Raw genomic sequence first — 21,929 nt, forward strand, 5'->3', positions numbered from 1 at the left:
CCCGGCCTTCCCCCCCGCTACGCCCCCCGTGCCCCCTTTCCATCCCTCCGGCCCTTCCCATGCCCCGTTAAGTCCCTTCTGCCGGGCCAGGCCCAGCCCTGCACCCCGTACTGCTCAGCCCGAAGTCCCCCATGGCCGCCCCCGCGCTGCCCCGGCCCTGACCGACCCGCGCCCCCCCACCCCGAGTCCTCCCCGAGCCCCGAGCAGCGGCCCCCGGCCCGCGGGCGTGGGGCCACGAAGATGTTCTCGGCGCTGAAGAAGCTGGTGGGCTCGGACCAGAGCGCAGTGAGGGACAAGAACATCCCCGCGGGGCTGCAGTCCATGAACCAGGCGCTGCAGCGGAGGTTCGCCAAGGGAGTGCAGTACAACAGTGAGTGGGGGCCGCGGCGGGGAGCGGGGACTGCCGGCACCCGGAGCTGCTACGGGGTTTGCCCAAAGCTACGTTTGTCATAAAATCATGGAATTATTTGGGTTGGAATAGACCTCAAAGCCCATCCAGTTCTGACCCCCTACCATGGGTAGGGACACCTCCCACTGGATCAAGGGGCTCAAAGCCCCATCCAACGTGGCCTTGAACACTTCCAGGGATGGGGCAGCCACCACTTCCTGGGCAACTTGAGCCACAGGGCCTCCCCACCCTGATCTTGAAGAATTTCTTTGAATGTCAAATCTAAATCTTCCCCTTTCCTATTTAGAGCCATTCCCCCTTGTCCTACCCCTGCACTCCCTGATCAAGAGCCCCTCCAGCTTTCCTGGAGCCCCTTTCAGTACTGGAAGCTTCCCTAACTAAGGTCTCCCCAGAGCCTTCTCATCTCCAGGCTGAACAATCCCAACTCTCTCAGCCTGTCCTCATAGCAGAGGTGTTCCAGCCCTCAGATAATCTTCGTAGCTTTTTCTGGACCTATTCAATAATTCCATGTCCTTATGTTTGTTGTTAAACATGGAAGCTTGAGGAGCAGTGAGGCATGGGAATGTTTTTTTTGTGGAGGCCTTTGGAACCCACTGCGCCATGGTGTCCACAGGCAGTGTCCTGTGGATCCTGTCTTCTGCTGGCTGCGGTACCAGAGTTACTGGTAAATCCATTTTTGTCAGTTCAGGCATCAAGAGGCGGCTCCGCTAGGTGTGTGGGTGACCTCCCTGCAGTTATAATTAAGCTCTGCAGGTTATTCACTAAGGGCCTGCTGAAGAGTTCTGCCCTGCCAGGCTTTAATAAAAGGTGAGTGGTGTTGCCTTGACGTGCCCTTGGTAAATGATTTCATTCATACTCTATTCTGCAACTGATATGTCTGCGCTTTTCTCAGGGAACACTTCCATGATGTTGTCCTGTCAGTGTTGAGGCACAGGGTTGCTTTTTTCTCTTGAAGCTCATAAAGTTTATTTATAGTGTGATGTTTCAGGAAGGCACTGCATATATGTGAGTTACATCCCAAAGTAACAGTTGTGAGAAGGGGATGGTACTTATGTCATCCTCACTGAAAACAGAGATGGGACGAGAGAAGGCTGTGAGTGTCAGCTTGTCTGCCTGGATCCAGGCAGGCAGTGGAGCTGGATTGCAGAGGGGTGAGAGACTGGCAGTTTGGAAAGAGACTAATTTGTCAGTGTGGCAGCGAATAATTTCTCTAAAGGCACATATGTTGGAGGAACAGAGCTTGTGTTGGGTATTAATCTGAAACAGAAAGTGAAGGGAGGGATTTGGGCTTTGGGCTTTGTTCAGTGTTATCTGTGCTTTTGAGCTGATGGCTTTAGCAGGCAAAGCATTTGTTGCCTTTATCCACAGCCAGGCTGTTGGATGTGCCAGTAGCACCCAATTTAGAAGATTAGTGCTTTAACAAGCAGTGAGGAATGTGAGCAGGAACGTGCAGGCAGTGTTGCTGTCAGAGGCTTGATTTCCAGTGACAGACAGGGTGAGGCTGGGATGTGCCAGGAGTACAGCACTGTGTCCTTACTCATGGACTTGAAGAGCTGCTGGCAAAAGATCTGCTGGCTGAGAGAGTTGGGGTTGTTCAGCCTGGAGAAGAGAAGGCTGCAGGGAGACCTTAGAGCAGCTTCCAGTACTGAAAGGGGCTCCAGGAAAGCTGGGGAGGGGCTCTGGATCAGAGAGGGCAGGGATGGAATGAGGGAGAACAGTTTTCAGCTGAACAAGGGGAGATTAAGATGAGATCTTAGGAAGAAATGTTTTGCTGTGAGGGTGGAGAGACGCTGGGCCAGGTTGCCCAGAGCAGTGGTGGCTGCCCCATCCCTGGAGGTGTTCAGGACTAGGCTGGATGGGGCTTTGAGCCCCCTGGTCCAGTGGGAGGTGTCCCTGCCCATGTCAGGAGGGTTGGAACTAGATGGTCCCTTCCAACCTAAACTATTCTATGATTCTGAAATTGCTGCAAAATTCACTTTTAGAAGTGATGCAGTAGCTACCACATCATTTGAGTGCTTTCAAGATCGCGCCTTGTCCATCTCCATCAGTCTGTGCTGCTGCTCTGTGGGGCTGGATGATCTTTAAGGTCACTTCCAACCCAAAGCATTCCATGATTCCGTGAAAGACTGGGTCTGTGCAGGAGCTATGTGCAACCCACAGCCAAGGACTCTCCTGCCTGCTTCACTGGTCCACGTTGAGGTCAGGTAGCTGATTCCAGCTTCTGAATTATGTAAGAGAAAGGAGCTGACTTCTCAGAGACTGAATGTTTGTGCTGGGGACAGTACAGATCGGCTACATCCTGCTGGCATGGCAGTCAGGGAGAGCTTTGGGTTACATGTTCACTCGCTGCATTGCCGATGGACCTGCATGGATCTGTACCTGCTTGCTGTTCCGCAGCAAGGCCAGGAATGCCCACGGCTGAGCTGCTGGATGCAGCTCTGCTGCTTCCCTCCTTACTGAAAGCCTTGGGAAAGCTTTTTGTCTGGTGCCCCATCTTATCAGGGTCTGTGTTCTAGTTCCTGTTTTCGTATCTGGAATAAAGCTGCAGCTATAGTGGTCCTGAGGGAAGCTTTCCAATCTCCATAGTAACTCTTCCTGGGATCGCTGTTATATAATGTTTATGGGAGATGCAGGCAGGCTGGCGAGAGGGCTATGCAGTCCCTGTCTGGGCCCAGCACTGGGAGGGTGGCTGGTTGGGCATGGTGAGGCTGTCCTGCTCCCAGCTGGAGGTGGGCTCTGGAGGAACACTGTTACAAGGACTAAGCTGCAGATCCTGTGTGTTTCCAGCACTCCTTTCTCAGCAAATACTTGACATTCCGTGAAGGAGCACAAATGTGTTTTGTAGCCACCTTCACACACGTCTGTCTTGAGAACTCTGCTGTTCCCCTGGAGCTGCCTAAACCTAAACCAAAGGGTGCTGTGATGGCTGGTTTTCCAGAAGCACCTTCTTGCTTTCTCAGTCCATCGGTGATCATGAACTGAAGCCCTTTTCCTTCTCAGCAGTGTAGTCAGTGTGCTGGAATGCTCAGGTTGCTGGCTGATAACGCTGGCAGTGAGGCTGAGATGTGGGCCTTATCGCCTGGCTGGTGGCATTTGGCAATGCTTTTGTGACCGGACAGCCCCATTGGAGGTGGTGCTGGAGATCATGTGGTGCTTCAGTGGCACTGAGGGTGGTAAGCGCTGGGTTGCACACACCTCTAGGTTGAACCAAAATTGTTAAATTATTTGTGCTGCCAGTCTCTCTCCCACCCGGTTAAGTTCCCAAAAGGAAGAGCACTGCAGGGTGGGTCAGTTTAGATTTCTGATCAGGCAAAGGCCAATGTTCACCCTTGGCAGCAGCCACTTCCTCTGCATGGCACATCCTGTTGCGAACCAAAAGCATTTTCATGCTGCATTCCCAGCATACACTCTCCTTATTTGCTCTGTTTATCGTCTGCTCAGAGCTGTTCTGTTTTACCTACCATGGCCCAAATAATGGCAACATTTCCTGAGCACCGTGGGAGGTGCACAGATGAAAATGTTGTGCATCTGCATCGTGTTTGTAATGGCTTGGATGTTTGTGAGAGATCAGAGTTCCCAGTACGGCAAACCGATTTTTGTAAAAACTTCCTTCGGCAACCCTGCTGATTTAATGAATTACCAGGCAGATTAAGGGAAGCATTAGGTTACTCAAATGTGAAAGTTTGTGTGAGGTGATGTTGGGCAGACAAGGGTGAAGTGAGCTGTTCTGCATGGGTTACACTGCAGGATTCCCTTGGAGTTGCCCATTGGTGATCAGCGATGGGAGGAAAGGACATGGGAGTGCTGAAGGTTCGGATCCATCCATCTCATTCCCCAAGAATGGTGCACCTTCTGCTCTGGGCGTTGTTCTTAATGCTGTGTCCTCTGTGCCCACCGCTTGACAGACCCCAACGCTATGTGTTCCTGGAGCATGGGCTGCTCTCCCGATGAGCCACAGGCCTGCCCTGAGCAGTCAGTGCGGGCACATCAAAGGCAGTAGCTCCAAGAATTGCCCCAAGTCTCTCTACTTATGACTTTTCTGTTTTAAATGTGCTTCAAAATACTAAACTTAATGATGCCACGTATCCTTTTGGTAAGCACTGCAGTCCTTGCTGCCTTTGTGCTGTTTCAGAGCAGGGTTTCCCAGACTGATGTGGTTTTGTTAAGTATTTACATTCACCACGACTTCCAAAAGAAATGCTTCCCCTCTTCCTGCTGCTTCTCACCTTCTCTTCTTGTCTCCTACTGCTTATGCAGGTATTTGTGCAACATGTGGTAAATCTGTGTTGCCCACAATCTGGCTTGTTGCCCCTGGGAATTGTGCTCAGGGGTGCTGCTTTTGACAGCAGGGCCAGCTTAAGGCATCTGGATCGCAGCCGTGTAGCCCCAGAGGCCTTGATGAGGGCAAGGTTGTGGCCCCTCCATGGGGATTGTTGGCAGAGAAGCTCAGGGATCTTTGCTGCATAGTCTCACATCCTTAGTTGCTGCAGCATCTTGGAGGAATGCAGGCAGACCTGGGAGTTCTTGATTTGGGGTCTGAGTTGGTCCAAGTCCTGCCCTGTGGGCCTCCATCCTCACTGCTCTCCCCATGTGGTGAGCTGAAATCCTTCTGTTTATCCTCATGCAGTGACTATATGAATAAAGAGATTTGTTTAGGTTTTGCCTCACGTTTTGTTCTATCCCCATCCCTACCCTTCTTCCCACAGATGATTCTCCTGTCTTTGCTACAATCCTGTGACTGCGTGCAGCACTGATTGAACTTAGAATCGAAATAAGGCAGCTGTTGTTCCTGTCCCAAGGTGCCAGTACCAACCTCACCTGTAGCTACTGCTCCTCTTCACTCTTCCAGGTGCAGCCCAAGCCGGTGCTGTGCCTGCCTGCCCATGCTCTGATGCTCGCTCTGCTCTCCCTGCCTGCGGTTGAGCAGCCCTGCCCCAGCCCACCTCTCATACGCAAGTTTTGTTTGGCTAAAAATGATTTACATCACCTTCCTTCTTCTTGCTGTGCTTTTAAAGACTTTTTCTTTCTTTAGGCAATAAGTCAGTCAAAACTCAGCACTGGGTAGGAGGAAGGAGATCCTCACGTGGGGAGTGCTGTGGTGTGACGGGGCTGTTGGAGCTGTTTGGACTGAGCATGTGGTGCCACCAGCACCCGGCGTCGATCCCAGTGGGAGCTGCTCTGAGGTTGGGGTGAGCTCCTCACCGCTCCAGCTGTGCTTCCCTCCGCTGCTCCTGCCATAGATGCTTGCGCTAGAGGAAAAAGCTGAAAATAAGTGATTTCGTGGCCAGATTTCAGCCAGTTCAGTTTATTGATCCAGCTCAATGTGTAGCTGCACAAATAATGCTCTTGGCACTGAAAAAGGCTGGGGGGAGTAAAATCGCCTCTTCTGCGGACAGCCCGAGGGCGGTCCTGAAAGTGAACCTCAAGAGCAGCCAGACTGTTTAAGGAAGGGTCCCTTTGTCCCTTAAAACTCTGTCTTCCAGTACTTCATGCTGCACTTAATGAGGGAATAGGGATTTGAAAACAGCTCTCTAAGGTTGGCAGTGAGAACATTTGGAAAGGCTTGGTCTTTAAAGGGGAAAAACGTAATCCTGCCTGTGTCATGGACTTGCTGCATTAGCTAAGAAAAATCAAAGGAATCCTTCATCAATTTTTTCACCGTCTGTATGGAGCAAACGAAATCACACACAGGGTGACAGAAGATGCAAGGAAGGGTTTCTTGTCTCTGTCATGCTTCCCTGTCAGTGAAGTCAGCCTATAAATACTGTGTTCCTTTTTGCCTTTATTATCCTTTTGCTATTTTAGTAACTTGGTAAAAGAATGAACCTCTTGGTATAGAACAGCAAAAGTGCTGTGGGGCTGCAGCACAGAATACTGCCAGAGAGAACTCTTCCCCAAACCTTGTATTTCTGATCCATTTAACCTTACAGTTCCCCTCTTAGACTTCTCTCTGCGGTGCCTGCAGTAACTTCTGAGTTACAACAGAAGGCAGCCTTCAGGCTCTGTATTCCTTGCCCAAACGATGATGCACAGTCTCATGCTGATCACCTGAATCTGCCTTTAGCTGTCTCTGGGTGGCCCATTTTTCAGGGATAATAGCTCCTATTCAAAACACAAGGGTAGAAATTCCATTCAAGTCAGCTCTCTTCCCAGCAGCTTTGTGATTGCTGCTTGAAACAAGGATAGTATTTAAAAATATTCCATAGTGTAACAGAAAATATATGAAACAAAACATAAGTTTTCAAAAAGGTGGTAAATTTAGGGTGGACTCTGGAGAGTTCGTTGCATTAATTGCTGCGCAAGTGACTTTGCCAGGTTGTGTATGGTTTGCGATGGGAGGGTTTGGGTGAGTTTCTCCTTTGACAGGCTCTCTCAGTGCTTCAAAGCAGAGGCACGTGGGGATCGCTCTGCCGAGTGGCCGCAGCGAGTGTGTGGCCGGTCAGTGGGAGAGGAGCCCATCTGCCTTTACCAGAGATGGTGGTTTCTCAGAGTGCCTTTGCCGAGTGCTGTCAGTGCATCCCACACCCATAGACAGTGCAGGGCTGGCTCCTGCGGTGGAGCTGGACCCTCTGATATGCTCAGGGCCCACAGAGATTTTCTCTTCGTTTTATTTCCCTGTGATTTCAGTGAGGTTCTGTCCCTAGAGAGGCATGGTTAGTTTGGGTCAGTTTAGCTGTTCCTAATGCATGTGAGATAGATGGGGTTTGGTTTGAGTTGAGTGCTGTGGCCGTCAGCAGAGACAGTTTAGTGGCTTTGCCGCAGCAGTTTGATGTAACCCCTCTGGAAAGGGTCACTGTTTTGTCCCGGGTCACTGTTCTGTCCCTGGTCCCTGTCAAGCCTTCCAGAGCCCATCCCCATGGTGAGCTAGAGCAGCTGCAGAGCAATCTGCAGTTTTCCTGGGGAAGGGCTGCTGCCCTGGGGAAAGAGTGTGGGGGTGCCTGAGAGTGGTGACAGGATGTCGACCAGGAGCTGCATCTCAGCTTTCCACCCCCAAGAAGAACATTTGCTGGTGCCGGGGTTCAGTCCCACCCTGAGCCCTGCTGGGAAGAGGCCCTTCAGTGGCTTGGGACAGCTGGGTCTGAGAAGCGAGTGCTTTCTCAGGAAACGAGAAGTGTTTAAGGAGAAATGGGAATGGCAGGGGAAGTGACTGAAGGAGAAGCCTGGCATAAAAGGCTGGCAAAGGGATAGGGTGTGGCCGGGTGGGAGTAAGGGTGAGAAGGCAGGAGAATGGAAAGAGCAAACTCCACTGGCTGAAGTTCAGTGCAGATTCTGAACACTCAGTCGCGATGTTGGTTCTTTCTGCTGAGCCCGTGCGAGGAGCTGAATAAACACTGATTGTAATGACTGGGCTCATGTTTTTTAACAATCTCCGTCATGCCTGTGTAATACGAGAACTAATTGCATCTGAATAATGCCTGCTAAAAGTTAACACGCTTTTCACAGCATCCTTCAATTTGCTTTTAATCAACTTTATTTGTCTGCTTGTTCTTTTCCCCAGTGAAAATTGTCATCCGAGGGGACAGGAACACCGGAAAAACCACACTCTGGCACCGACTGCAGGGAAAGAAATTTATTGAGGAATACATTCCAACTCAGGAGATTCAAGTCACCAGCATCCACTGGAATTACAAAAGTAAGATGAAAGAGGATGGAGGGAGTGACAGTCAAGGGACAGTGCCTTGGGGGTAGAAATTCCACTGCAGCCATGTTTGCTTCTTTCCTCTGTGTCTTCTTGGGAGATAAAATGGTCTCCCATCACTAATGTTATTTTACTTTATTGTTGACAGTTTCTCCATCATGTTTCTAAGAACTTTACTCAGAAACTATGTGTTATGACTGCTATAGGATGGGTCTTTGGAAGCTGCAGTTCGAGGGAAGTGTTTAAAAAGTGATCCAGAAGATGTGAAATGTTTGTGATACACTTGACTGAGTAATGAAAGCAGGTTTGTTATGGAAATAATAATAATAACACTTGCTTGTGGTGCGACTGTGTTGCACAGAGATGAACAGCATGTTGCAAACTAGTTTTTTAATTACTAAAATATAAAGAGTGTCCCGTAACGAGTGAAAGTGATGAAAAATGACTGTAGTACTAATGGATCTGGGCTGACCAACCGAAGCACAGAACTATCTTATCAGCAGCTTTTTTAAGTGCTTGTTTGAGTCTGAAAGATGAGATACGCATTTTTTTATCCCTCACCCTGTCTCTGACAGTATGAAGTGACTGTGAAAGCCCTGGGTCTTGCATGGAGAAGACACTGCAGGCATTGGAATTGCATAGGGCTGTGATTCCACAGAGCATTCAGTGCAGCTTTCAGGTGTCTCATCAAAAATGCCACAGCCTTGTGGGGTGGGCTAGTGATTCAGCATGGGCTTGCTCTATGAGACTCAATTAGTTTGTCATTATCTGACATTGTCCACCTGCACTGCTCTGACCTTCTCTTGAATCAGGTTGTCTCTGTCTCCTCACAGCTGGGGAAAGAACCCATGCAGTTCGAGTAAGCGGCACATTGGGTGCTCCGTCTGATTCACCCATCAGATTTGTACTGCTGGATGGTACTGTGATGCCCAGGTCTCGTGAGAGCGGTCATAGAGCCACAGGGTGTGTGGCCAGCATTCCGCCTTGGGGCAGTGGTCTCAGTCTCTGCTGGTTTCATAGGCTCCAATGCAGGGAGAGCGAGCCGGTGCTGCTGTTGTTCATTCACAGGGAGCTGGGAATCAGCGTTCTGGAGCCTCCTGCCTTGTGAAGATGGGTTGCACATGAGTCAGCTCATGCTTGACAAAGGCCAGAAAGGGTTATAGAATCACAGACTGGTTTGGGTGGGAATGGGACCTTTTAAGCTCATCCAGTCCATCCCCTCTGCAGTGAGCAGGGATGTCTCCAACCCAGACAGGTTGCTCAGAGCCCAGTCCAACCTGGCCTGGAATGTGGATGGGGCATCCACCACCTCTCTGGGCAGCCTGGGCCCGTACCTCACCACCATCGTTTATAAGGATGGATGATTGTGATTTGCCCTGGATGTGCGAGAGAAACAGGTCATCCTTGCTCAATGAAGCCAGTAGGCTTCTCTAGTTCAGGATCTGATGTTGAGCTAAGCCTGGTGTCACAGGTTTGCAGATTCTTTCACAGGGCCTCTCTGTGGGGCCACGATGCAAAGGTGTGCCTGTTAGCTTCCACATTTCTTCATGAAGTGTCTTTAGTTTGGGTACCGTCTTCCTCATGTTCTGCCTGACTGCTGGGTTGAGATGCTGACAGAACTGCGGTGGTGTTCCCATCTGCAGCAAAAACTCCATCATGTTGTATCTTGGCTGTGGCATCCTTCCTCCATGCCCTTCTGAGGCATGTTGGTTATTGATGTCTGAACACAGCATGCAGTTTGTTTGGATGATGGAAGGTATCTCCAAAATCAAACTTGAATGTTTCACCCCAAACAGACTTGGGTCAGAGTAAGACATGATGTACTTCTTTCCTAGACATCCCACTCTAATGAGTGCACTTCATGGTCAGTGTGGTGTTCTGCAGCGTGACAGAGAAGAACTGCAGAGTTCCGCTTCCTCTCTGATCAGTGTGGGTTCCACAAGTGCCATTTCATCACTTGTTTGGAGGAGACCTTTGAGATCATCAAGCCCAACCGTCCCTGTCCACTACTAAACCAGATGCATAAGCACTTCATCTCCCCATCTTTTAAACATCTCCAGGGATGGGGACTCCACCGCCTCCCTGAGCAGCCTCTGCCAGTGCTGAGAACCCTTTCTGTGAAGAATTTTTTCCTTGACGTTCAGTCAGGAACCTGCCCTGGTGCAGCTTGAGGCCATTCCCTCTCGTCCTGTCGCCCGTTACTTGGGAGAAGAGACCAACCTCCACCTCTCTACAATCCCATTTCAGGTAGTTGTAGACAGTGTTGGGGAGATGAACGTCCCCAGTAAGTACAGCCCAGTACTCCCCTAAGTACAGCCCAGGAGTTGGGCATTTGATATTTGGAAGGCTTATTGGTACCTGGTGGGTTTTAGGTCCGTGGTCAGGTATTCGAAATGCACGCATACCGGATTTTGTGTACCTATGGAAAGGTGTTTGGAGAAAGACCGGTCATCTCATGTGTTTCTGCATATCTTGGGGTCTTCATGTTCTCTGACTGAGCTGAGGCTCTGGCACTGGCTTTTTCAGTGTGGGTGCAATCCGGGGGTAGAACACGGTTGCTCATGGAGCTGCGTTTGCTGTGTGTTGGTAACTGCAGAGATGTCTGTTATTTCTAGTGCTCAGTTCTAACGTTTATGTGATGTGTTCCTTTAGAGCTTGCTGGTCAGAGTTGGTAGCGATGTGTACGTGTGTGAGTTACTTCCCTCAAGGTGAGGTGTTGCCAAGCTGCTCCAGATACCTGGAAGGCCGTGCATTGAATTGTGCCTTTCATTTGTGTTTCTTTCACCATTGTTTTCTTAGTAATAATTTCCAGCAGTACAGGAAATTCTCTGTGACTTTCTTATAACTTGTTTTAAAAAACAACCCCTCTTCCAAATCATTGTGAGGAGTTCCCTGCTGTGAAAGCTCTCTGTCCCTGATGATCAGTGTGCACACTCCGAGAAACTGTCTCAGATCTGATTCCTGCCCTGTTGGCAGAGCTAATCCTGAGAGGAAAATAAGTTTGTTTTTCCTGTGATCATGCTCTCAAGCCACCTTGAATAAACATCCTGAGGAGGTTGGCAGCAAATATTTATGGATGTTAATGAAATCACTATCAAATGTTGAAGGATTCTTATAGTGCCTGGTAGTAGAGGATTCGTATTTTGGATGTGGAGTGTGCCTCCTTGTCCTACCTTGAGAAATTTTGTACTGAGGGACTTAATAAAGGTAGAGGAATTGGAATTATTCTTCCGACTCAGAATGAAGAAAATTACTGTTCTGTGCCAGTGGATATTGGTAATGATTGTGTCCTGGTAAGGAGTTCCCGTTCCTGCCCCCAGTGGATGCTGTTTAGGTTATGCTGGTCACTTGTTTTATTCTCTGTTTGGCAGTGTTGGAAAGGGAGTCAGAAATATAAATTGGCAAATACATTTGTTCAGGTACTTTGAGCAGTTCATGATTAGTGTGAGGAACAGCAGAGCTGTCGGGTCTGTGCTCCATAGCCTGCAAGGTAAAATGTGTAGTTGCATGAGAGTAAATGTATCTGAGGGCCTGGAAATTCCTGGTGATGAGCCCATCCACAAAGCAACAATTTTTACTTTCAGATGAGCTTTCTTGCAATTGAAGCCTTCTCACACCTCTCCACCGTTCATGGGCAAGCAGTCTCAGTCCGGCACTGGCTCCAGGGAACTGAGCCAAACAGCCACGTACAGATCTTCTGAGGGGTTTGGTCCATGTTTTCTGCTCATGAGTTACCGTTAAAAGGATGAATTTGCTCTCCTTCTGCTGCAACAAGCCTTCCAAAGCTGCTGAGGTGAAATGCCGCTGTGTGAATCACACCAAAGCTAACACAGCAGCGCTGAAGTAATTATCCTCTTGTGTGTTCAGGATAATTGTGAATGAAGCTGGTGAGGAAAAGGAAGAACTTGCTGGCTACCAGACAGAAGCAGTACTGGTGCTAGCAGGAAAAAAAACGTGGAAAAATGGTTTTCTTGCATCTCATGCAGTCAATTTCTTTGTGCAGTTCTGTGCTTCCCCGCAGATAAATGGCTGTCGAGAGGTCTGTCTGGTCTGTCTGTCCTCAGCTTGGGGTGCTGCTGCTCAGCAGAGTGAGTACTGTGGAAATTACTCACCAGGAGAACAGCTCTTAACTCAGAGTGCAGTTGGTGTTCAGGTAAGAAGGCAGAGATCTTCAGAGCTCAGGAGTAAAGTCCCAGTGCTGGGTATGGGGTCACCTCCTCAGAGAGCACTGAACATCACCCCAAGGGCTTTCCTGACAAGGTTTTCTACTTCTCCATGGAAGCCTTGTGTTAATGCTTATGTGCTGCTTCACACAATGCTGCTGAAAGGAATCAGCAGCTTTCTGGACTCCTCCTGTGCCCTGGCGAAGTCTGTCATCTGAGAAAAGAAAACATCTGTCCTTTTGCAGGAAGTCTTGGCTGTTGAAAGGCACCAGGATTGACTTTGTGGGTCTGGCTGTCCTCTTATCCTCCAGGCACAGCAGCAGCACTGCCAGTCCAGCCACAGGGTAGGAATTCAGGGTCAAAATTCAAGCAGCTGATCTGTGTCCCAGCACCTACAAGGTCGTAGTGCACTCTGAACAGAGCGTGGACTTGAGCAGCCCATGGGGAACACCTGGGTGTGAGTGACTGGCCCTATAGCTGGGTGCCCCGTGAGTGAGGAATGAGGAATGGATGGACTTGACCTGTGCCTGGCTTGATGGTCTGTGGAAATATTCAAGGATGCAATTAATTTGGGGAGTAGAGCTGCCTTGGTGTCCTCGGTCCCATCGCAGCCCATGATACAGTGGCAGGGCTGGCCTTGGAAAAGGCTCCTGCCAGTCCTGGGCCCGCTACCATCCTGGAAGATAAGTGGGAGCTCCTGTGAGGGAAAACAGGCTGATTTCGCTTAATGCATAAGTGTGAAAAAGGATCTTTTTCCAGAAGCAGAGCATCGAAGCTTTCCTTTGTTCATAACCTGTCTTTACAATATTTTGAAACATTTAAGTGAAGCCAACAGTGAATTCTGTAGAGTGAATGTTTCCTGGCTTGACAGTGACACTTGGCTGAATTCTCATGCCATCCTATGAGATTATTCTCTACTCTTGAGACATTGTCCTCCCATTCCGTTGTTTTATGGTCAGAGCTGCTCCAAGCACAAGTTTTCGCTTTGTAGCCAATAGCATTTCCAAAGAGCAACCATTCCCTGGAACAACTCTATGAAGATGGAACTGCTTGTTTGAGTTCAATGGAAACATCTGACCACAGCTGCCTCTCCCTTGTGCCATCAGAAGTGAAGGTGCCAGCTGTACCAGCAGTGCTGGCTCTGTAGTTCGAATTTTGTTTGCCTTGCTTCAGATTTTAGCAACTCATTTATCATAGAATCATGAAATGGTTTGGGGTGGAAGGGACCTTAAAGCTCATACAGCTCTACCCCTTGCCATGGGCAGGGACGCCTTCCACTGTATCGGAGGGCCCTCTGATTCCACTGGATCAGAGGGCTCAAATCCTCATCCATCCTGGCATTGAACACCTCCAGGGCTGGGGCAGCCACCACTTCTGTAGGCAACCTGAGCCAGAGCCTCCCCACCCTCATTGTGAAGAATTTGTTCCTAATGTCTTATCTAAATCCTACCACTTCCAATTTAAAACCATTCCCCCTTTTCCTGTCGCTCCATGTCCTTGTAAGAAGTCATGCCCCAGCTTTCCTGGAGCCCCTTTCCGCACTGGAAGCTGCTCTGAGGTCTCCCTGCAGCCTTCTCCAGGCTGAACAACCCCAACTCTCTCAGCCTGTCCTCATATGGGAGGTGCTTCAGTTCTCACATCATCTTTGTGGCCCTAATTTACTGATGCTGCAGCTCGTTAAGAAGCAAAATTGTTGGTAATACCTTAACTTTCACAAAATGCAACTTGAGATTTGCAAAGAGAATGGGTTTCTGTACCCGCAGGACTGTCCACGCTGTCACATTTACACAAACACGCTTTTCCTTAAATGTGCCTATTCCTTTCTTTCAGCTGTATGCCTTGCTTATGGACCAGACTATATTCTCCAAATTAAATTTATATGGTTTTTGAAAGGACATGGAACCTACATATATACACAAAGTATTTATAACATGTTTCAAATCTGACATAAAACATCCAGGGAATCTGGCTGTGGCTTATGTGACGACGAGTCTTCCAGCAGTTCTTTAGACAGCACAGCTTGGACCTTCAGCAGCAGGCCTGCTCCTTGCCATGTTTGGGTTTTCTTTGAATTCGGTCAGGAATTACCTTTCTTTTGATATTCCTCTCCCATGCAGACGATGCTGAGTTGGGCTCTGAGGTGAGCACTGAATGTTGGTCTTTTTCCTGAACCTCCCGTCTAATGTATGTTTTCTTATTGTGCTTTCAGCCACTGATGATATCGTGAAAGTCGAAGTCTGGGATGTCGTTGACAAAGGTAAAGTTTGTACCTTCCTTTCTAATGGAGAGGCATTGTTCTTTCTCGGTTTTAATTAAAAACTTACTTGGTTTTCCAAAATACCAACTGACTTGCTGGGCTGATGGGGCCTTGAGCAGCCTGGTCCAGTGGGAGGTGTCCCTGCCCATGGCAGGGGGTTGGAGCTAGATAGGCTTTGAGGTCCCTTCCACCCAAAACAATCCATGGTTCTATGACTTCTGATTTAGAAAAAGACTTGCACTTACTGTTTTCAAGTGTGTGGATGCTGCTTTGTGAAAATATGGAAAGGAGAGCGGAGTCTCCTGTGCTGGAGCCCATTATTTGCAGTCAGAACTTCAGATCAAACTGCAGTTGTTTTGTGTGCTCCATGACAGATGAGCCACTGCTTGGTGTATTCTTATGCTCTGAACTTTATAGTAAACCTCATCTTCTCCCCTTGGCAGTTTTATGTATGTTTGGGCAGCTGCTGGATTCTTTGTTCTGTGTTTAAGTTCTTGCCAATCTGTTTTTGTGAAGGAATGCAACTGTTAAATTGTTAAAATGTTATCTGCAGTGAATAATGTATGCGGGGAGGAGGGTAAAAGAGAAGCCGGTTACTTAAATTCACTTAGGACAGAAAATGCAATGTATTTAATCTAAAGTCTTTTCTAAATGTTCGGTTGAAAGGAAAGTGTTATGATGCATAAATACATTTTTCATGAGTTTTCAGTTTTTGTCAGAGTATAAAGTTCTGTTTTATAAAAAATGAAAACAACCCCCCAAAGCAAATGTGAAAACGCAGTCTGGATTCAATGCAAATCTGGATGCAGTGGGATCTGTTGTGAGAAGGGGTTGAGATTCAGATGTGAATCTTACCAGCCCTATCTTTAGCCCCAAATGCACTGTTGGTTGGCTTTAAGAGGCTTTTTCTGTGACCCGGGCTCCTGGTTTAATGCAAGAATAAGGAAAGCAACTCTACAGGTGAACCTCTCCTGCTCTGTGGGTTGTGCTCCTTGTTAGTGTGTTTTTGTCAGTGAAATCTGTTGACCACAGTCATTGAAACTTAAACTTTTACGGTTTGGGGCCAATACCTTTCCTGCAACCTTAGGTAGGATCCGTGCCAGCACGCGTTCCTCAGCAGAAATGCATCTGAGGTGCTCTGCCCCTGCTGCTCCACCTCTGCAACAGGCACACGCGTCACCACCCAAAACTGGGGAGATAAGTACAACAGGGAGTGGGAAAAGGTGAGATTGAATTGTTCTTGTTAGCTAATTTGTATTTAAAATAGAAAAAAACCAAAGGTAATTAAAGACAGGCACTCTAGTTCAGATGCATAGTGGAGCCTTTAGGTTAAACTTGAGACAGTAATTTCAACTGAAAATCCTAGGCTTGATCTGTTCATTCTTTGAAGCCTCAGCTTTCCCAGTGCAGACAAACCCTTACTTGGGTCAGAGTTACTGCAGAAGTCAGTCTGATTGCAGTTTAGTTTCCAGATCCTGGGATAACACATGCAGGGCGGGAATCTGAGCAAAGCAGCTGTTTTCTCACTGCCTCACAGCTGTGGTTTGAATAGATAGACAGTTAATTTGGGAATCATGTTGTCCCAGCATTTATGTCTGTGAATAGCTTCTCTGAGCAAAGTCATCTTCTCAGCTAGAAAAGAAAACGGATCAGATTTGATGTGTGCAGATGTTGATAATGGCTCTGCTGATACTGCCTTCACTTCTGACAGTGGAGCACATGTTAGAAATCTCAAGGGACTCCTCTCCACTTCATACCCTTAACTCGTTGTGTTCAGATCCCTCCATATGGATCACAGGTATTTGTGTGTAATCAAATGTGCTTAATCGATGTAGTGTCAAAAATCATGATGTAACAAAATTAAGTTCTTTCCTATTGCCACAGGGTTGCAGATTCTTGATGAGTACGACTTCAGGAACATGTGCAAATTAACCACTAAGAGCTTGATCAGATCTAACTTTCATCTTACCATTATGACATTTTTGTTCTTCCTTCTCTATGCTCAGGACAGAAAATCCTTCTGCGTGATGCTTTAGGTGAGAGCGACAGTGATCTAGGCTGTAGACTTGTAGTAGTGCAGTTCCCAGTGCTGCTGCACCATAGAGCTGACAAAACCTGATCCTCCTTTTTCCCTTGCCTCCAGATCCTGGCAGATGTACATATTGGAGTTGCACAGGATGCTGCGTTTATCAGGCTCGGTTAAAAACTGCCCAAAAATGCATATTCTTAACATTCATTTCAACATACTTTGTTTTCCAGGCTAAATTTTTTTTGTCAGTACTCCCCCACTGTGGAAGAATTATTCCTTGTTAGAGAAAATCAAGGCCTCTATTTGAATTAAGATGTTTGAAAATGCATTGGAAACCGAATGTAGGGTGGTACCCAGACTGTCTGAAAGATGTATCTATACCCTGCAGTTTTCAACTTGAGTCTTGTAAAGCAGCATCAGCCCCTGCTGTGCCATGCTGCCGGGCGCCACGTCTCGGTGGGAACGTGCGCAGGAGGGTTGGGGGAAACTCAGTAAGTTGCACCACAAAAACCATCATGTTCCTTTTTGCCCTGAAGTTAAATGTGGTTTTACTGCGTGGTGTGCCTCCCCATTCCTGTTAGCTCAGCACTGCGCTTTGAGTTCCCCTGTGGACTGTTCAGGGTCTGGCTGTGCCCAGTGTTGTCTGTTTAGCACAGAGATGTTAATTTGAAAGGGTGGAGAGATGTGTTATGAGAGTTTAAAACCTGTGAGGTTGGTTTCTGCATTGAAGCAGGGAACATGGCAACTGCTGAACAACTCCTGTTAGCTTTTCCTTGAGTCTTCGGGATTTCTCTTTAATGTGCAGGCTCACTGGAGTGTGAGCTTCCCTGCAGCCTGCTGTGGTCTTGGTGGCCTGCTTGGAGAGTAGGTTCGTTTGTGTGAGGATGCCACTTGTTAAAATCATAACGAGTAGAGCTTGTCCCCAGCCACGGATTGGGTTGGATTTTGTGTGGTGTCTGTAGCAATGCCATCTCCTTTGCTGCCCTTGGAACTAATGGAACGTAGGAGAGCTGCCTCTGGGCACAAGTCACAGTCCTGACTCATCTTCCTGGCTTTGCAGGGAGTTGTGTAACTGCTGCAGGTCATAAAGCTGTAACAGATCCTGCTTGTAGAAAAGCTGCTTGAATGGAGGTGATTCAAGAACAGGTCTGATCTCCAGTCTTATGCCTTTTGCTGGTTTGGTTCCTGCATTTCCTCCCATACATTACCTGAAAGGATCAAGTCATAGTTTCTTCTGTTGCCTACAAAACAGCACAAACTCTCTCTCATAATGAAGATTCCTTTCCTCTCCCTGCCCCTTCACCCTCTCCCTCCTTAAGGAGGGCTGCAAAAAGGAGGAGAGATCAGAATTTCTATTGCTGTTCTTTTCAGATGTCCTAAGTTGGATGGCACTGGGGGTGCAAAATATTCTGGCCATGTATTTTTGGACAGTGCAGTGCAGCATCTCCATCTCACTGCAGGCAGTGTTTGTTGGCAAGCTGTACCAAATCCTTGTTCTCCTGCAACAAAACTGATGGTACTCAACACTGCTGGCCACGAGCCCCGTCTTCTGGTGCTCAGGAAGAACTGTTCTGTAGACTCTGGGAACTGCTGCAAGGTTATTTGGGTTTGGTGTTGCTGTTATGCCTGTAAATAAGGAGCAGTCATTGTTCAAGTAGAGAAGCTGAGCAATCACAACATGAAGACCCTCGCTTTCTAATTGAGGCTCCTCGGTTATAACCAGTGTGACCTTCAATACAGGACCTCGTTCCTATAACAATGCAACCTGCGTTGTGTGCTTGCCTTTACTGGCTGAATTGCATCTTTTCACTACATACATATTGTTTTTCTCTGGCTCATCCTGCAATTTTGGTTCCAAAAATAGACCCTGTGCATGAATCTGTACACACATGCGCTTTCCAGCTCTGTTACGCCATACAGATGACCTCCTTTACAGCATCACACAAGAACATTGCTCGTGCCTCTTGATAGACACAGAGCCAGGAGCAGAGAGAGGCATGCAAGTCTTCAGTCTCAAAGCGTGGGCTGTGAGTGTGTCCAGGTTAGAAAGACGCCTTGATTGCTCCAGATGAGAGGACTTGAGGAGAGTATTTGTGGTTGCTTGGGCTTCTTGTTTCAGTGCCTGGAAAACTGGGTCATGGTGAGAGTAATTCCGCAGCAACTGCAGAAATGGTGATGTTTTGACATTCAAAGAAGCCACACAAATGTCGCTGACTTGAAAGGAATTTAATTGAAGTGGGAGAAGGCATGGAACGTCCTAGACATCCCACACCTTCAGTGCACTGGGAAAAATCAGAGCCATATTTGGATCCTCCAGAGAAACGCATTGCACGGGTGAGGGAGGATCAGGATCAGTACTTCTGCTACTTTCAGATGAGACAAGAGGGGGCAAATATTTTGCAGTCGTAGAATCACAGAATCATTGATGCTGGAAAAGTCCTCTAAGCTCATCCCGCCCAACCATCAGCCCAACCCCACCGTGCAGACTGAACCATGTCCTGAATGATGCTGGGAAGCACCCCAGACACTGTCAGGAGATAGGGACTGGAGTCTGCTGTGCTATCACAGGGCTTTAAGACTTGAATTAATTACTCCATGTTTCATAATTATTTATCCTCGACCTGCTTGCAAAAAAGAAATCTCACATGTGGGATCTGGCAGACCCATGGATTTTACAAGTGATTGCTCCACGTTAATCAGCAGAGTTGGGTCGTTGGTGGAAGCTGTTTTGGTCCCTGTTAAAGAGTCAGCGAGGCAGGTTTATGGGTCTGTCTGAGCTGCCAGCACGTTCTGTTGTCAGTGACACAGGGAATTCCCAGAAATTAGGAGAAGGAATTCCAAGTCTCTGCCATTCTATTTTAGTTAAGTCATCGTTATTTAGAGTAGGAAAATACAGAACAAACTTCATTCTGAAGCGCAGTTCTTACTTGTCAGTAACATCAGGAAGATATTCAGTATCTGTAAACCAGCTCCAGATCTGCAGGGTTATTCATTGCACAGCGCTCATCATTTGATACAACTCTGGATGTTACTGTACATAGAGAGAGTTTAAACAGTCCTTGGGGGCATGGACAGGTTTTGTTATGTCCACACTGAACCTCCTGGGCAGCAGGTGAGGGAAGGTGTCCTTGCTCTCACATATTGAGGCTACTGGCAGTGGAGGCTCCTAGTGTCCGCACCAGAAGATCACATTAGTGAATTACTGCTCTGCTGGTGTAGGTATAGATCCGTGGTGTCTCCTCTGTCTGTGGGCTTTAAGATTGGGAAATGTGATTACAGCGTAACGGATGTAATGCAAGATGTTCAGGGAGTCTGAGGTTTGTAAACACTGACTCCTTTTCTGTGAATGCTGAGTCAAATGCCAGTGGTACTTTAAAATGTCAGTTTGTGAACTCATCCAGTGTTTATTGAAGCTGTAAAGGAAGAGAGGAGCCTCAGGGTCTGCCCTTTAAGTATAAGGGCTGGATTTGAGCGTGTGCCTGAGAGGGAGCAGATGAGTTGGAGGGAAACCTGTAGGTTTCTCCAGATTCAGTTGTGGCCATGGGAGTGCAAGGCAAGTCTCTACAGTGGTTTTCTGGTACCTTCTCCAAGGGTTTAGCCTATTGCCTCTTGCACTTTCCTGTGAGCTTCCGTAGAGTTTTACCTGTCCTCTAGCTTGTTTGTGTGTGTGTGTCCCTTGAGCCTTTGGATGCTGCCATGGAGAGAATTCCTTTCTGCACCTTCGCTGTCCATGACCAGACCTGACCCTCTGGCTCAGGCCTTTCACTCACGCGGGGGCTTGCTCTCCTCTGTCTCTACAGCCCCTTTGCTGCAGTTTGATTGTGCTCAGGTTTCCTCTTGTGTAAGTTGTGCCTGGCTATTGGCTGTTGAACTCTCATAGTCTCCTGCCACCCCTGCTTTTGGTCACAACTCAGCCCAAAGTACCCGCTGGACGCTGAGGTCACGTTTCCATACCAGACTGTTCGCCTTGGGTTGGTGATGGCACAGCGATGTTGCGGCATCTCGGAGGCTGCTCATGTGGTTGTGCAGTTCAGTCACAGCAGCCCCATGATCTTTCACTTCTTCAGCACTAACACAACAAAAAGTGCAACAAAGCAGCGTCCCATTGTGGTCAGGGAGTGTGCCAAGTGTCATTGGGACTTCATGCTGTGAAGAGCATTGTTTGAGCTGCCCCAGATGTTCTTCCTGTTCATCTTTGAGCCAGATGAGCTGGTATTCTCCAATGGGGCAGCTGGTGTTCCCCAGCCAGGCACACCTGTCCCCCCCCATTCCCATTCCCTATGCTTTTAGTAGAAGTCAGATCTGCTTTAAGGCCACGTTTGAAATGCCGTGCTCCTGCCCAGCCCCATCCTGGAGTTCTCTGCCCTCTGTAACACTCTTCATTTTACAATTCTTTTTAAGGAAAATGTAAGAAACGAGGAGATGGTTTGAAACTGGAGAACGACCCTCAGGAGGTGAGTCACCTTGAGCGCCGATTTTTACCTCTTTGCGGGAGGCCTCTGGTCCACGGCGAGTAAGTTCTGTATTTGTTTCTGCTTTAAGGCTGGCCTGGCTGATAGATGAGGGGCACTGTGATCCCTGATTCTCCTCACTCTTTTACCTGTACATTTTATCCTTGTTTGTGCCCTCACCACAATCTTCCTGCTGATTTCCATTCTGTCTTTTGGGAATGACTGGCCCCGGACGTTTACTCGGCAGCTTTGTCCCTGTCTGCACATGGGCATCCTTTCATGATGGACTTCTTGTGAGACCTGAAGAAGTCACTTGATACCCTGCTCTCTGTGCTAGCAATTGCGTTTTAACACCCTTTGGAACAGAGAGGAGGAAGCATGAAAAGTAAACAGAGTGGCTTCCTCAAGGCTCTTTCACGGATGTGTCTCCTTTGGATCTTCTGCTGTAGAACAAACCTCTGTCTGGGAGGCTGTGCCACCACGTTCCCCAAGCGCACTCAGGCTGTCGGTGGAATTCCCTGGCATCTCTTTCAAAAGATGTATGATTTAATCCTCAGGAGAAATTCCATGTAAAGCCCCTCAGTCCCATGATCTCTGCAGCTCTTAAAGAGTTTTGTTGCTCCTGCTCATGTGTCCGTGTCCTTCAGGGCTCAGTGCACAGCAGTGCTGTGGTGCTCATGCGGTAACCGCTTTGTTGCAATGGGTGGGAAAGGCAGCGTCCCTGAAACATAGAGAGCCGAGCGCTGGGCTCCGGGGCTGGTTCAGGGCATGGATAAGTTACCCTTTCCACCAGGGTGCCAGTCCTGCTCAGTGTGTGTAGTCAGAGGAGGAGAATTATGGAATCGTAGAATGTTCTTTAAAGATATTCCCCTATGGGAAAAAGCCTTTTTGAGAACAGATATTGCAGCTGCAGCTTCCTTCACCAACATGGGTGCATTTTCTGCTCCTGGGAAATGAGTGGGAATTGTTCCATAGGCACCA

At 48.2% G+C, this 21,929-nt stretch overlaps 1 protein-coding gene across 6 annotated transcripts in view; it reads left to right on the plus strand.

Annotated features, from left to right (window-relative positions):
* RABL6 (RAB, member RAS oncogene family like 6) overlaps positions 1–21,929 on the plus strand; it is a 64,585-nt gene continuing 42,656 nt past the window's right edge. Inside the window, exons 1-5 of one of the 6 annotated variants that reach the window (XM_054084494.1) lie at positions 1–370; positions 7,908–8,042; positions 14,421–14,468; positions 16,475–16,504; positions 20,899–20,951. In XM_054084494.1, the coding sequence (XP_053940469.1) occupies positions 241–370; positions 7,908–8,042; positions 14,421–14,468; positions 16,475–16,504; positions 20,899–20,951 (396 nt within the window). In that variant the 5' untranslated portion in view covers positions 1–240. Of the gene's footprint in view, positions 371–7,907; positions 8,043–8,196; positions 8,353–8,424; positions 12,202–14,420; positions 14,469–16,474; positions 16,505–20,898; positions 20,952–21,929 lie in introns of those variants that run through there. The other 5 variants (XM_054084498.1, XM_054084496.1, XM_054084495.1 and 2 more) reach the window with 5 other exon arrangements.

The sequence above is a fragment of the Cuculus canorus genome, chromosome 19 (assembly GCF_017976375.1).
Source record: "Cuculus canorus isolate bCucCan1 chromosome 19, bCucCan1.pri, whole genome shotgun sequence".
Lineage (NCBI taxonomy): Eukaryota > Metazoa > Chordata > Aves > Cuculiformes > Cuculidae > Cuculus > Cuculus canorus.